General features: G+C 39.3%; 1 protein-coding gene across 3 annotated transcripts in view; it reads left to right on the top strand.

The window, feature by feature from the left end:
* LOC150088309 (cyclic AMP-dependent transcription factor ATF-2-like) overlaps window positions 1-16746 on the top strand; it is a 237356-nt gene that overhangs the window by 192315 nt on the left and 28295 nt on the right. For 2 of the 3 annotated variants that reach the window (XM_090370702.1, XM_090370700.1), the window contains exons 11-12: window positions 5568-5633; window positions 15439-15535. In XM_090370702.1, the coding sequence (XP_090226828.1) occupies window positions 5568-5633; window positions 15439-15535 (163 nt within the window). The remainder of the gene's footprint in view (window positions 1-5567; window positions 5634-15438; window positions 15536-16746) is intronic. The other variant, XM_090370701.1, reaches the window with a different exon arrangement.

The raw sequence follows: 16746 nt of genomic DNA on the forward strand, positions 1-16746 counted from the left end.
TCCGGAATTCGATAGCATTAGCTTTGTATAGTATAGTGCATAATATAATATTGTCAATTATTCAGTAAATCTATTAATCTTGATAAACTTCATTGTCAATTAAATTGTATTTTTAACTCTATAAATATATATAACGACTTAATCGTAACAAATAATTAATACATAACTAGAGTGCTACACGTGATACGGAAGTTGTATAAAGGGAACACTAGATACCGAAAAAAAAAAAAAAAAAAAAAACAATATATATATATATATATAATATAACTTAAGGATTTAATTTTTGTTTTAATTTTATTGAATTAAATTGGAATCATGACTCTAACCAGAGCAGCAAAGCAAAAGGCTCAAGCTAATGGGAGTGCTGTGGTTCAGGGGAGAACTGAGGGGGCCAGTTGCCCTCTGAATCACAGTCTATTAAAATGCACTGTTTGCTTGATGTTTGCGGAGCAGTTGGGTACGGGACATGATACTGCCAAGGGGGATGTCTTTGTGTGTGCACGATGTAAGGAGTGCAAGGAAATCAGGCGACAACTCAGCGTTGTTATGGGCCTTTATGAGAGCTTGAAGGACAGGGTGGATGCCCTCGAAGGAAATAAATTGAGGGGCCCATCAAGCTCTCAGCTGCCCACATCAACGCCAGAGCTTGCACTTGGTCATCAGGCAACACAGAAGCAGCCCCCTAGGCAGAATGCGCTGGTCCCACAGGAACTAGTAGTTGTTGGTGACTCTATTGTCAGGGAAACGGGGAACATGCTTTGTAAAAAGGATAGGTGGAATAGGACCAGGGTATGTCTGCCAGGGGCAAAGGTTGATGACGTTGTAGAGCGGATATCATCTTTTAAGGGCACAAAAGGTGATATAGTTGTACACGTTGGCACGAATGATATTCAGAGTAGGAGACCGGCGGAATTACTTAGCAAGTACAGGTCACTGCTGAAAAAAAGCCGTGAATTAGGGTTGAACTTGAAAGTGTCTGCAATTCTGCCCAGACACGATAGGAGGGAGTATATGATGAGAGCCTTGTCGATCAATTCGGCCCTGGAGGGATTGTGCAAGGCTCAAGGGGTAGAATTTTTTTCAGCCTGGACTGTACTTGTTAACAGGAGAGATTGCTTCTACAGGGATGGGATACACTTAAATAGAAAGGGTGCAAGAATTTTTGCTGATGCTGTCGAGGCAGTGTTAGGTGGGTCGGAAAACTGCTAGTTGGGGGGGATACAAGGACTAATAGATTAACAGTAGCCACTGGCAGAGGTGGAAGTGATTCTTGCACTGCTTCTATTGATATGAGCAGAAGTCTGAAAAACAAGATGCAGGATATTTCAGAGACTGCTGGTAGTCATTGCGGTACAAGTAAACACATGGGTTGCGTTAGGGTAGCAAAGAATAGAAACAGGTGCATGTATACCTGCGTGTACACCAATGCTAGGAGTTTGGTAAATAAATTTGATGAATTTGAGGTATTGCTCAAAACATCAAAGGCAGATATTGTTGGGATATCAGAGACGTGGTGTCACACAGATATAAGTAATGCGGAACTGGAATTTGGGGAATACAATGTGTATAGAAAGGATAGACAGGACAGGAGGGGAGGAGGGGTTATGCTATTAATTAAGAAACACATAAAGTCCAAGGAAGTGAAGCCAGTTGACATCGATGGACAGGGCAGTGCCGAATCAGTTTGGTGTGACATAAGCATAGGGAAATCAAAATTGAGAGTAGGAGTGTGCTATAGGCCTAATGACTCTGATGAGTATAATAAGATATTGTACAGGGAAATAGAGTGGGCCAGTAAATCAGAGAGTCTTATAATGGGGGATTTTAATTTCCCAGATATTGACTGGAATTTGTGGGTTGGTCACTCGCACACTAGCAAGGCTTTTGTGGATTTATTGGATGATTGTTTTCTACATCAGCATGTTCGTGAGGCAACAAGAGGGAGCAATACTCTTGATCTGATTATCAGTAGTGACTCTTCGTGCATTAAGAACCTGCAGATAAATGAACCACTAGGTGGCAGTGATCACAGTGTGTTGAAGTGGGATTTACTCAAGGAGGTAACTACCATCAGAGGTAAAGGGAAGGGTTTTTGTTTTCGTAAAGGCGACTATGATGGTCTGAGACAGTATTTAAATTCTGTACAGTGGGACCAACTGATGATGTTACCAACAGCAAACTCTAAATGGGAAGCATTCAAGGAACTAATCTTGGAGGCTACCAGGCTTTACATACCAACTAAGAAATATTGTTCAAGGTTTAGGCCTAAATGGTTGTCAGATGAACTAATGAGACATGTGGCAGAGAAGAAAAATGCATGGGATACATATAAATTAATGGGTGACATGGAAGCCTATGATAGATATAAGTTGGTCTGTAACCAAGTCACAAAGGAGATTAGGCAGGCAAAGGCAGACTACGAAAAATCCTTGGCAAAGGATGCAAAGAAAAACAGAAAAGAGTTCTTTACATACTTGAACTCGAGAAGGAAAGGGATGAATCAGATTGGTCCACTGGATATTGATGGTTCAACAGTTGAGGATCCTGCTCAGGTGGCTAACAATCTAAACGAGTATTTTGCATCTACATTCACGCATGAGGAGTTATTCAGGAAGGAGAATGATGTAGGTAAAGTAAACATTGGCAGTGAGCTGGATGATTTTGTAATAACTGAGAGGAAAGTGGAGGAGAGATTGTTGAGGATAAACATAAAAAAGGCACCTGGGGTGGATGGGATCTATCCAGTTATATTAAAGGAGGCAGCAAAGGAAGTATGCAAACCCCTAGCCATAATTATGAGAGCTTCTTTGGACTCAGGGGAGGTACCCATAGACTGGAGATGTGCAAATGTAACCCCAATTCACAAAGGAGGATCAAAGGCTGACACAAGTAATTATAGACCTGTTAGTTTAACTTCTGTTCCAGGTAAATTAATGGAGGCACTGGTTAAAGAAGCACTGCAGGATCATCTAGACAAGAATTCAGTTATAGCTCAGACGCAGCATGGTTTTGTTAAGGGCAGGTCTTGCCTGACCAATTTGATTGGATACTATGATGTAGTCACAAAAGAACTGGATGCAGGGAATAACTTTGATATTATATATTTGGATCTTAGAAAGGCTTTTGATACTGTTGCACATGGAAGACTGCTGCACAAATTGGAGCAGTGTGGCATTGGAGGCAAATTGCTACTATGGATAAGGGGATGGTTGAGTGGCAGAAGACAGAGAGTGGTAATCAATGGACACTGCTCAACGTGGACTAATGTTATTAGTGGAGTTCCTCAAGGTTCAGTGTTGGGTCCGTTGTTGTTTTCGGTGTTTATGAATGATATTGATGATGGGATATCAAGTTTAATGTCCAAGTTTGCAGATGATACAAAGGTTGGCAGGGTCGTTAAGGACACTACTGACGCTATGCTGCTGCAACAGGATCTGGAAAGGTTGAACAGATGGGCTGAGAGGTGGCAAATGAAGTTTAACATTGACAAATGTAAAGTACTACATATGGGAAACAGTAACCCCAGAGCAACGTATCAACTCTGCGGTACTGCACTGACAGTGGTGGAGAATGAAAAGGACCTGGGGGTAATTGTGCAGGGAGATATGAAGTTCTCTGAGCAGTGCAGACGAGCTGCAAGAGTAGCTCATGGTGTCTTGTCAATGATATACAGGAATTTTTCTAGCAGGGATAAGGAGGTGATTATTCCCTTGTATAAGGCAATGGTTAGGCCACATCTTGAGTACTGTATACAGGTCTGGAGGCCTCATTTCAAGAAGGATGTAGAGCTGCTGGAACGGGTACAGAGAAGGGCAACAAGATTAGTAAATGGAACAAAGGGTTGCTCTTACGAAGAAAGGCTTAAGTTTTGCAAATTACAGAGTCTGGAGACTAGGCACCGGCGAGGTGATCTGATAGAGGTGTATAAGGCCTTGAATGGTTTGAGCATGCTCAATGCCAATGGGATTCTTCATCTTTCTCAGAATAATCACCTCAGAGGGCATAAATTCAAATTGAGGAAGGACGGATGTCGGATAGATGTGCGGAAATTTGCCTTTGGCCAGCGGGTGGTTGGTTGGTGGAACCGACTTCCATCACTTGTTGTTGAAGTTGATAGCCTAAACAAATTTAAAGCTCAACTGGACAGGTATTTCGAACGAACGGAGGGGTGAAATGGGAGTGGGTTTTTTTTTTTTTTTTTTTTTTTTGGCTGATGCTGAATAAGCTTGCTTTCTTGCATCGTATGCCTCTACTAATGCTAATGCTAATGCTAATGCTTATGTTGTCAGTGAAATTTAATTTTATGCCCAAAATCTGAATTCTTAAAAAACACCTACTTTCTTTGAAACTCTCCTGCTTTCCTCTCACTTTTTCCAAAAAAGCTCCTGTTTTACCCACAAAAAATTTTTCTACTGTATTACAATTACCCAGTATCCAGCTTGTAGAAAGTAAAAAGTTTACAACTGTGTGAATACAGAACTAACAAATATTTAAGTAAACAGTAACACTGGAATCAAGATATTCTTATTATGTGAGCAACAGAAATGGAACCAACACCATCACGACACAGGATAGGAATATGTTAGATATTCGTCAGTAAATGTCATTGTTTTACATGGTGATAGTGCATTGAATGGACAGAATAGGAAATTTTGTTTATAGATGGATAGTATGATTATTAATAAATACACCCAATTTTAATGGACTTATATTGTGGCATATCTGTATAAAGAAATATAAATTTTGCAGCATGAAAACAAAATTAATCAAGCCAAAATAAGCAAACAAGAAGAAAAATGTAAAATCAGTGAAACTTAGAAATCAGAAAATCATTGTACCCAAGGCCACTGTACTGATATCAAATTGAATTCATATAATAATTATGTTGGATAAATGTACCTGCTGGGCAACTGTATTGTCTGCAAATCATACCTGTAGGCAGCTGAACAGAACTTGATAAAAACATCCTTGACAGCTTATGCTTACTGAAATTATATGGCTGGTTGGAAACTTTACTGTTAATAAATTTCCTTGATCTTAAAAAATTCTATGAGAAATCAGTCAACTTTCTTACTTTACAATAGGAAAGCATTGAGAATCTAGTCTTAACTTCCATTTTACCTTTGTGAACGTCAGGATGAGAGGATTAATCATAGCATGTATTCACTGTAAACCTACAATAATGTTTTGATATTATTGTAGGCTTAAAAAAATAAATTTTAAGTGTATTTCGGTTATCACACAGGAAAATATTTTGTGTTAGTTTTCAGTATATACTAACTCTGATACATGCAACTTCTTATTTTTGCATCATACTATTACTATATCTCCTTTTTTTTTTTTTTACTACATACACACTTTTTTTGTTGTCTTCACTTTTGTAAACTACTTCCATGAATCACATAATGTGACAAATACTTAACTTTTTTTCCAGCCAATTTCCTTATGAAAAGATCAAAATAGGTATGTTATTTTATTTTAAATGCAAATGTAAAATTAGTAATTATGTATTACATCTTATTGTTATAAATAAATTATAGAGCTTATTTCATTTTTTTTTTAAATAGTAGGAGAAGAAGAGAAGCTGAAGAGGATCCTGATGAAAAAAGGAGAAAATTTTTGGAAAGAAACAGGTAACTTTGAAATCGTGATAATATATAATATTTTTATGCAGGATCATCATGAAATGGCTGATGGTTTTTTACTAGTAACCTGTATTACTGACGTACAAGTTAGTGCAGAACCTCTTGCTGAGTGAGGCTTTTAGCCCTAAAATGCATTTAACCTGTATTACTTATTTTAAAGTATTTACAGCCTCACAATATAACTAACAGCAATACAAAATAATAGCAATATATATGAATTTACATGCTACATACAAATGTATATATTTTCAAATGCAAACACCAGTGGGACTTTAGTTAGGGAAGATATGCTGAAGAATTCTGTGTCTGTATCCTCTGCCTTTGTGGCCAACTTTGTGAAGTCAGCATCCAAAAAATTAATGAGTTAGTGGGAGCATTTACAATGGAAAAAATTGGAGACTAGGACAGGGTGTTGGGGATGATCTTAGTGATGGCTATGAAATGCACCAGTGACCAATATGTCAGAAATTTAATGCAGAGGTTAATCTGGTGATGAGTTACATGGTGATGATGCGATGTCCAGTGTCAGCGAGTGTTGGAAGGTGTATTTGAAGTAATTAAGCCATGCCAGTACTTTAGAGAACTGTTGCTCAACCTCTTCAACCTCTGTCTTCACTCTGGCACCTTCCTGACCTCATGGAAGAAAGAAAACATCAAACTAATTCTGAAAAATCCAACCAAACCACCACAACTCCCAGACTCGTACAGACCGATCGCACTTCTCACACTTGCAAGTAAACTACTCAAATGCTTCTTCTATGGACAAATACAGCAACAGTGGGTCAGAAAACTGTTAGCTTGGGGGGGGGGGATACGTGGACTAATAGATTAACAGTATCCGCTGGCAGAGGTAAAAGTGATTCTTGCACTACTTCTATTGAAATGCAATTGAGCAGCAGCCTGAAAAGCAAGGCAATGGGAATTTCCAGGACTGCTGGGAGTCAAAGTGCAACAAGTAAATACATGGGCTGTGTTATGGTGTTAGGGAAGAGTAGAAACAGGTGCATGTATACTTGCATGTACACCAATGCTAGGAGTATAGTTAATAAATTTGATGAGCTTGAAGTGCTAGTCAAGACATCAAAAGCAGATATTGTTGGGATATCAGAGACATGGTGTCACACAGAAATGAGTAGTGCAGAACTGGAATTTGGAGAGTACAATGTGTACAGAAAGGATAGACAGGACAGGAAGGGAGGATGTGTTATGGTGTTAGTTAAGAAACATTAAAGCTAAGGAAGTGCATCCAATTGATGTGGGTGGACAATGCAATGTTGAGGTCTATTTGGTGTAAGCACTGGGAAAGGAAAAATGAGAGTAGGTGTGTGTTATAGACCTAATGAATCTGATGAGTATAATGAGCAGTTGTGCAGAGAAATAGAGTGGGCCAGTAAATTAGAGTGTCTTATAATGCGGAATTTTAATTTCCCGGATATTGGCTGGAATTTGTGGGTTGGTCATTAACACACTAGCAAGGCTTTTGTGGATTTATTGGATGATTGTTTTCTACATCAGCATGTTCGGGAGGCAACTAGAGGGAGTAATACTCTTGATCTAATTATCACTAGTGATTCTTCATGCATCAAGAATCTGCAGATAAAGGAACCACTAGGTGACAGTGATCACAGTGTGCTGAAGTGGGATTTACTCAAAGAGATAACTACCATCAAGGGTAAAGGGAAGGGTTTTTGCTTTCGTAAAGGTGATTACGGTGGTCTGAGACAGTATTTAAATTCTATACGGTGGAACCAACTGATGATTGTTACCAATAGCAAATTCAAAATGGGAAGCATTCAAAGAATTAATCTTGAAATCCACTAGGCTTTTCATACCAACAAAGAAATATTGTTCAAGATTTAGGCCTAAATGGATGTCAGATGAACTAATTAGACATGTGACAGAGAAGAAAATGCATGGGATACATATAAATTAACGTGTGACACAGAAGCCTATGATAGATATAAGCAGGTCTATAACCAAGTTACAAAGGAGGTTAGGCAGGCGAAGGCAGATTACGAGAAATCTTTGGCAAAAGATGCAAAGAAAAACAGCAAAGAGTTCTTTACTTATGTATAAACTCTAGAAGGAAGGGGATGAATCAGATTGGTCCACTTGATATCGATGGTTCAACTATTGATGATCCTGCTCAGGTAGCTAACAAACTAAATGATTATTTTGCATTGACATACGCACATGAGGAGTTATTCATGGTGGGGATTGCCAGAGGTGTATTCAACTCTGGCAGTAAGCTAGATAATCTTGTAATAACTGAGAGTAAAGTGGAGAAGAAATTGTTGAAGAAAGGCACCTGGGTTGGATGGGATCTATCCAGTTATGTTAAAGGAGGCAGCAAAGGAAGTAAGCAAACCCTTAGCCATAATTATGAGAGTTCCTTGGACTCAAGGGAGGTACTCATAGACTGGAGATGTGCAAATGTGACCCTAATTCACAAAGGAGGATCAAAGGCTGACACAAGTAATTATAGACCTGTGAGTTTAACTTCTGTCCAGGAAAATTAATGGAGGCACTGGTTAAAGAAGCATTGCAGGATCATCTAGACAAGACTTCAGTTATAGCTCAGACACAGCATGGGTTTGTTAAGGGGAAGTCTTGTCTGACTAATTTGATTGGATACTATAATGTAGGCACAAAGGAACTGGATGCAAAGAATAATTTTGATATCATATATTTGGATCTTAGAAAAGCCTTTGATACTGTTGCACATGGAAGACTGCTGCACAAATTGAGGCAATGTGGCATTGGAGCAAATTGCTGCTATGGATAAAGGGATGGATGAGTGGGAGAAGACAGAGTGGTAATCAATGGACACTGCTCTTCGTGGACTAATGTTATTAGTGGAGTCCCTCAGTGTTGGGTCCTTTGTTGTTTTCTGTATTTATAAATGATATTTATGATGGTATATCAGGCTTAATGTCCAAGTTTGCAGACGATACGAAGGTTGGCAGGTTTGTTAATGACACTAATGACAGTACACTGCTGCAACAGGATCTAGAAAAGTTAAGCAGATGGGCTGAGATGTGGCAAATGAAGTTTAACATTGACAAATGTAAAGTACTACATATGGGAAGCAGTAACCCCAGAGTAACGTATGAACTCTGTGGTACCACACTGAAAGTGGTAGAGAATGAAAAGGACCTGGGGGGGTAATTGTGCAGGCAGATATGAAGTTTTCTGGGCAGTGCAGACGGTCTGCAAGAGTAGCTCAGGGTGTCTTGTCAATGATATACAGGAATTTTTCTAGCAGGGATAAGGAGGTGATTATCCCCTTGTATAAGGCAGTGGTCAGACCACACCTTAAGTACTGTATACAGGTCTGGAGGCCTCATTTTAAGAATGATGTAGAGCTGTTGGAACGAGTACAGAGAAGGACAGCAAGATTAGTAAATGGAACAAAGATTTGCTCTTACGAAGAAAGGCTTAAGTTTTGCAAATTACAGTGCCTGGAGACTAGGCACCTGTGAGGTGTATAAAGCCTTGAATGGTTTGAGCATGCTCATTGCAGATGGGATTCTTCCTCTTACCCAGAATAATCGCCTGAGCCTGAGAAGGCATAAATTCAAATTGAGGAAAGATGGTTGTAGGATAGATGTGCAGAAGTTTGCCTTTAGCCAGTGGGTGGTTGATTGGTGGAACAAACTTCATCTGTCATTATAGAAGTTGATAGCTTAAATAGATTCGAGGCAGAACTTGACAAACATTTGGAGCGAGTGGATGTGTGAAATAAGAGTTTTTTTTTTTTTTTTTTTTGGCCGATGCTATATAAGCTTGCTTTCTTGCATCATGTGACTTTGCTAATGCTAATTTTATTACAGGCCTGGCCTGGCCTGGCCTCACCCAACCAATTTGGCTTCAGTCAGGGTCGCTCAGCCGTGGGCGCCTTAACGCACCTACAAGAATAAGTAAGAAGATGCACCAAGAAGTATTTCCTAGTGATTGTTGTGGACTTTGCTTGGGCGTTTGACTCAGTTTGGTGGCCGAGCGTCTTGGCAAGGTTTTGGGTTTCCGGGATCCCAGGCAACCTCTACAGCCTCATCAAGAGCTACCTCACAAACACATTCATCGGGATTCTTGCTCTCTATGCGACCCTCTCCAAGAATACATTTCACAGCTGTCCACAAGGTTCAGTCCTTGGACCACTACTGTGGAACGTAGTAATGGACTCCTTCCTAGCTATAGACCTTGACGAGGTAAAATCACAGGCCTTTGCTGACAACCTCATACTAATAGTGTCAGCAGACTCAAGGGCACAACTGGAGACATTGGCAAACCGGGTGCTGTCCACCCATCAACAATGGGCAAAGCAAAATCAACTTAGAATATCCCCTGCAAAGACAAACTCCATCCTGCCCAAGGGGTGCCTCAAACTCATTGTTAATGACACTAATGACAGTACACTGCTGCAACAGGATCTAGAAAAGTTAAGCAGATGGGGATTCTTGCTCTCTACCTGTATACCCTATCTACTGTATGGCAGCCTCCACAAATCAAGAATCAGGATTGACCAGAAAACAGTTAAATTCTTAAAGCAGCTAAAGTACCTAGGCATGATCCTCAATCCGAATCTGTCATTTCAGGACCACCTGAAATACTTATGCACAAAAGTCAGACGGTACACTGCATTGGTTGCCAGAGTCACTCGCAAACTCTGGGGCCTAGACAGACGAGTGCTACATCTTTTCTATAAAACCATCTTCACCCCAATAGTCATGTATGCATCTGGCACGTGGTATCACAAAGCCACAACTGTTGTCAATAAACGAATTATTGACTCAATTCACCAATCAGTCCTTCTGACCATTACTCGGGCTTGCAGCACAATCAGCACGCATGCCCTGCAAGTCCTTGCTGGTGTCCTTCCACTGGACTCAGAGATCATTCAACGGGGGCTCATGCACCACCTGGACAAGGGTATCCCACAGACACGTTTGGGATTCATCACCAATAGCAAGACTATGGAGAAGAAAAAGCTGCATGCTCACCTGCTGCAGGTGTGGCAGAATAGATGGTCCACCTCGCAAAAAGGCGAAATCACCAGAAAGTTTCTGCCCAACATTGGCTGGGTTTTTCCGAACTCGCCACCCTGGTTCTCCCCGGGCCTACAAGTAACATACCTTCTGACAGGACATGGAGCATTGAATGCAAAGCTATCCCTACTCGGAATACAGGAAGATCCCACCTGCACCTGCCGGGGGCTGGAGAGCTGGCAGCACCTCATGCATGATTGCCAACTCTATGACGACCTCCGCAGTGCATTCATCACCAAACTACAGTATCTACTATATGGCCAGGAGCACCACATCTTGGACACTAGGGAGGAATATCGGGCTTTCTGTAACTATGCACTGGCCCTGTTCACAAGACAGAGAGCTCTTATCGCAGCAAACCACAACCAACCACTGGCACAATAAGGAAATGAACAAACCTCAAAGGCAATTGTCCCACAGAAGACGCCTGGAACCCACTGGCCTCCGATGATCAAGGCACTAAACCCTGAAGTGGATCTAAAGTCAAATAAATGAGAAATTACTCTATAAACAACAGTGACGCAAATACCACATGGATGGGAAATGACACAAGAAAGACCCCCACAAGCACCGGCAAGAAAACCTGAACAGGAACCATCCTATGAACAATCACGCTTCGGTCCGATCTCTGCTGGGAACGGACTAGGGCCACCAGCAGCTCCGCTGCCAAATGCTATATGCCGATTTGAATGGGGTACCCTAACCCTATTCATCTTTAATTCCCAACCCCGGCAGGAGGGTGAGGAGACATGCTCTGTTTCCTCCCTCCCCTGCCGACCCATCTCTTCTCCTGGTGAGGCATGGGCCTGGCTCACTGACCACCTGGGGTCGCCTTTTCTATCGTTCTCATCTTCTGCATTTCACCCCCCAACTTCAGCCTCCCCCCACTCTACCTGTATATCCTATCCATGGCAGGAGGAGATAACTTTTCTTCGTCTCTCCCACCTGCCATCCAAGCTTCCCTCTGGTGTGGCATGTGCCACACTGCCTAGCAGGGGTCATCTCCTCTATCGACCCCTTACTTCTACTTCTATCCCCAGTCTTCAGCCTCCCCTCCCTCCCACTATTATCTTTCATCTAGCATATAGCCCACACGTCTAAATTTAATAACAACAAAATTTTTCGTGACCTATTAGGCCTTTTAACACATCTCTCTAGCGTTCAACCCCAAGCAGCGATTTCCTAACAGCAATCTCATTAAGAATTAATGTGAAACACGGGGATTTTTTTTTAGGTTCTAGCCACTGAAATCCCAGGAAACTAGGTGGCAGGACCTGCCAGAGCAACTTGTCATAATTCTGGACACACTCGCTAGCCTCCACGTGGCGAGGTATGGGCAACGTCGGGCCCCACTAGGGGCCTGGCTGCCAATAAGTCGGACAAACAATGGGCACAACACATCACACTGCACAGACATGGCCTACACACTTTCAAGTCTCTGGCTTGATAGTGTACTGTCCTCGATACAGCAAACACATGCAGAGATGGGAGAAATCCCAGGTGCCGTCTGACACGAACATACTTTATACCTTATACTCAAGTTGATAAAGTTGCTAATTCATTATAGTGAATGCTGCAGAAGTGACCAAATCATAGCAGCATGAAACAGTGTAGAATAAATAATAGTCATGATATACATTATATTTCCAAAGGCTTATATGATTACTGTTGGCAATGTAGCTCAGCCACTTGCACGTTTTAAAGACCTTTTATTGCTATGACATTTAATGATGTATCAGCTTACCTTTTGTCTTAATTATACACTGTATCCTTGTTACCAGTAAGGCAGTATTTTGGTCCATTTTTCCTTCAGCCCACAGTCAATTCAGCTATTGATGGTGGATGTGTTGGCCTGGACTGAAGCCATATTGCAGTTCATCCCAAAGGTGTTCAATGAGGTTAAGGGCTCTGGGCAAGCCAAGAAACTGTTACATGACCATATCTTCAAACTAAGTGACTACAGACAGGGCTATGAAATACACAAATGCTTTGAAATGCAAAAATGATTTAGATTGTATGCTGCAGATCGTGAAGATTTGCAGCAACAAACTAAATCCAATATCCATGCAGCAGCTTATATCATTCAGTTACTAATATCAGTTCTGGTGGCCTCTATGAACTCCTAGTTGGCAGTATTAGATTCTGTTTACCACTATTTTGAGTGGCCCCCTTTCCCTTCCCATCAATTTCTTCAGCTCACCTGAATATCCCTATCTTTAGTGGCACCATGACATTTCCGTTAGATCAGTGGTTCTCAAAGTGGGTGCCACGGCACCCTAAGGTGCCACTTACTCTTTATAGGGGTGCTGTGGCGTCAAATTTAGTATCGGTTTACATCATGGCCGTCGCTACAAAAGGTCATCGAATTTCATGCAGCCGTGTAAATTAGAAGCCGTCATGAAATAATTGCTGACTGCATTGCAGTGTTTATGTACATATACAGAACAGAGGAGCCATCCGTCGCATACACTGTGTTTGAAACAGCACCACCTTACAAAATATCCTGCCAGCACCCATTGAACCCAGTGCTAGGGTTGCCGGGCATTTTTCATAATGGATTTAGGGTGCCTTCACATTAAAAAGTTTGAAAACCACTGCATTAGATGATTATATCCACTCTAGGATGTTGTAGTTTTGCTGCAGTGGCATGTTTTGCCACAGTGTGAACAGATGAATTGCTAGTTACATCCTATGATGAATCACTGTTGGAAGTTGCTTAGCTTAATACCTTGACCCCTCTACTTTATTTCTTTGATCTACTTACTTCAGTGTGAATTCATTTTACTTTTGATTTCCAAAAATAATTTTGAGAGCTGCTAGAATTTTAGCCTGTATAGCACTAAATGGGAATATTCAGTCTTTCCAAAGCTGTTATCCAAAATAAAATTAAGGAACCTGTTCCTTTAACAAATAAAAATGATACTGAATTCCCTGTTTGATTTAATCCCAATTTAAAGAGCATGATAAATTGCAAAGCTAAATTATATAAGCTTTATAATGAGGAAAATTTCTCTTATTCTTTTACAAATATTGAAATCAACATAGAACGTATTGAGCATCATAACTCTGGTTTATGCTATCAAATTCATATTTTAAAATATGAATTTGATAGCATAAACCAGAGTTATGATGCTCAATACGTTCTATGTTGATTAAAGAAGGAAAATATTTTTCAAAATTTACAATTAAACTTTTTTAATTGATTTTTTGTGTTCAATTGATTTATTAATTGTTTTCAATTTATTTTTTACTATAATCATTTTGCGTTAATTTTCTATTTGTTTTAATTTCCGGAGAGTAGTATGGACATGTTCTACATGTCATATTGAGGTAAATTTCTCTTATTCTTCTACAAATAAGTTTTATAAGAAATCTAAAACAACTAAAATACAAATAACATTTTGTGAAATAAAGTTGGGATGATGATTAAAACATGATATTGCTTATTTGGTCTATGATATTGCTTATTTGGTCTATAGAAAATTGTGTTAGATAAAAAAAATAAAATTAAGACCACTTTGCTTCCATATCAGATTTCCCCACTGATTTCCATTGTAGACAGTTGTATTTTCTTCCATAATCCTTGTGTTATTAATCTAAATCTCTGCATTTGTTAGTTTTTAGGTACCATTTTGTACCCCCATTCATCCAGGGATCTCTCTATCAGAGTTAGTGTCATGTGTCTGTACCAAGCTATATAAAGTGGTTAGACAGATACTGAGGGATTGTGTATATGTGTGAGTGTGCAATTCATCACGACAGAAAGTCAACAGTGCAACCAAAGTGACTTTTAGTGATAACATACAACAATGGCAGTATCCAGAGTTTTACAAGAGTAGTCCGGGCAATGGAAATCCTGTGGCTGGAGACAACTTGTTGATGTGAGAAGGCCGACCAGGCTAGCCAGGTGGGTTAAGTGCCTGCCTGGCAACCCAAAGGTCACGGGTTCGAATTCTGCCTTGGGCTTGGATCAGAGTAAAATGCAAAAACTTTGGGAGGTGCATTATGGCCATGCACCAACAATTAACACAAAAAAAAAAAAAAAAAGATGTGAGAAGCCGGTGGAGGGTAAAGAGAATTGTTGGTCAAATGACAGTGAACCAGACTCTATCATGGTTAGGGTATAACAACAGAGAGTCTCATTGGGTTCTACTTTTGTCAGCTGTAAACAAGCAGCTCTGAGTACAGTGGGCACACTGGATATTTGAGGACTGCTCTAACAGATCCCAGTTCCAGTTCCTTTTTCTGTACTGATGGCAGAACCACAGTATGACAATAGCAACATGAATCAGTGGACCCATTATGTGGGGTGTGTATTTTCATAACATGGATCAGTGATTGAATGCCACAACCTACTGAACATTTTTGATACCTTTACCCCTATAATAGCAGGATTGATACACTCAGTTACAAGGCATGAATCATTCAGGAATGGTTCCAGGATCATGAAGGTGACTTTACCATACTTCTTCATTAGCCTTCTGTCACTGGATCTCAACTCATTTGAGCAAGATATTTACAGCAAGATCACTGTCCAGTTTGAGGCAATTGCAAAACGTAATTGAGGCTGTGTGAGCCAATATCCATGTTTTCAGAATGTTTTTGGCACTTTGTGGAGTTCACACCCAGTGGCTTTCTGAGAAGTTAAGCAGGTCCTACTTGCTTGCTGTTAGGTCAGGGTGCATAATAAACCAGCCATTCAGTGTATGTAAAAAAATTTATTACATCATGTGTTTTTGATATTGCAGGGCTGCTGCTACTCGCTGCCGACAAAAAAGGAAACAATGGATTCAGTCTTTGGAAAAGAAAGCTGAAGAATTAACAGCTACTAACTCTCAGTTACAGGTAATACTTCTAAACATGTGCATATGCTGTTTTTATTATAAAGTCAACAAAGCCTTTAATTAGTCAACTAATTGTATTACATGAGGGTTATATTGAAAACAGTGTTAATAAAGATAGAGCTTTTAGAACAGCAAAAAATATACCTTCATTGTATGTACATTTAGGTCAGAAATATACTAAGTAAATTTGACGAGTTTGAATTATTGAAAAAACCTCTGGTATCAGAGACAAGTTATTTGAGCACAGCACATTTAATGTATACAGGAAAAAAAAAAAAAAAAAAAAAAGAGGATGGCCATACTGATCAAAAAAAAATCAAAAACATCAGTATTATTTTGACATTTCCTCCCCCGGGTAGGGAATATAAGAATAGTATTTAGCCTGTTCAGTTGATATCAAGAGTGAAAAAAAACAAATAGAAAAAACTGTAAATGGTGGTGTGCTGAATTTCTTTTTCAATTCCTACTATTAGTTCACACTCTCCCTATATATATTTATATATCTTGTTCAAATTTTCAATCGTTAATAAAATACTTTTTATTCCTTCTCTCAAGTTCAAATACATTTTTTTAAACTTGTAGTGGATGACACTTGATGTTAATACAGTTTTTTCAAATATTAATTCATTAATTAATTTTAGTTTTATATGGGAGAAAAAAAATTTCTCTTATATAAGATATTTAACAGGATATAAATTTAGGAATAAATACCGTCAGTGGCGAAGCGTGTAGATCGCTGGAAAAAAATTTCTTTTTCAGATTCTTTTTTTCATTCTGGGTTCTAGTCTGAGTCAAGGAGGGAACAAAATGGAAAATGAAACGTGAATAAAAATAATAGTCCAACACCATATATAGAAAGGAAAATGGAAAATTGCAAGGAAATTTGCTTTCTATTTTGCCACTTAATATTGTGATTCTGTCATATGTATATACATATTTATATTAATTGTAATTATTTAGTAAAAAGTAACTAAAATAAAATTTTTCTTTGTTGACCTAAGTAGGAATTGACTTTAAAAATTTTTTTTTTTATATTGTTATATTATTATTTTTATTTTTTTTTTCTGAGTGAGTTTATCAAAATGATATGAGGATTTCAAGTAGTCAATAAAGCAGACGCTATTTTCGGCATCAATTTACTAAAGGAAAACTTTAATTCACCAGATGAAAACTTTAATTTTTTTTCTCTTATGATAAATTTTCTTATATGTT

Source organism: Mastigoproctus giganteus, chromosome 3, assembly GCF_048544385.1.
Source record: "Mastigoproctus giganteus isolate SK-2022 chromosome 3, ASM4854438v1, whole genome shotgun sequence".
Lineage (NCBI taxonomy): Eukaryota > Metazoa > Arthropoda > Arachnida > Uropygi > Thelyphonidae > Mastigoproctus > Mastigoproctus giganteus.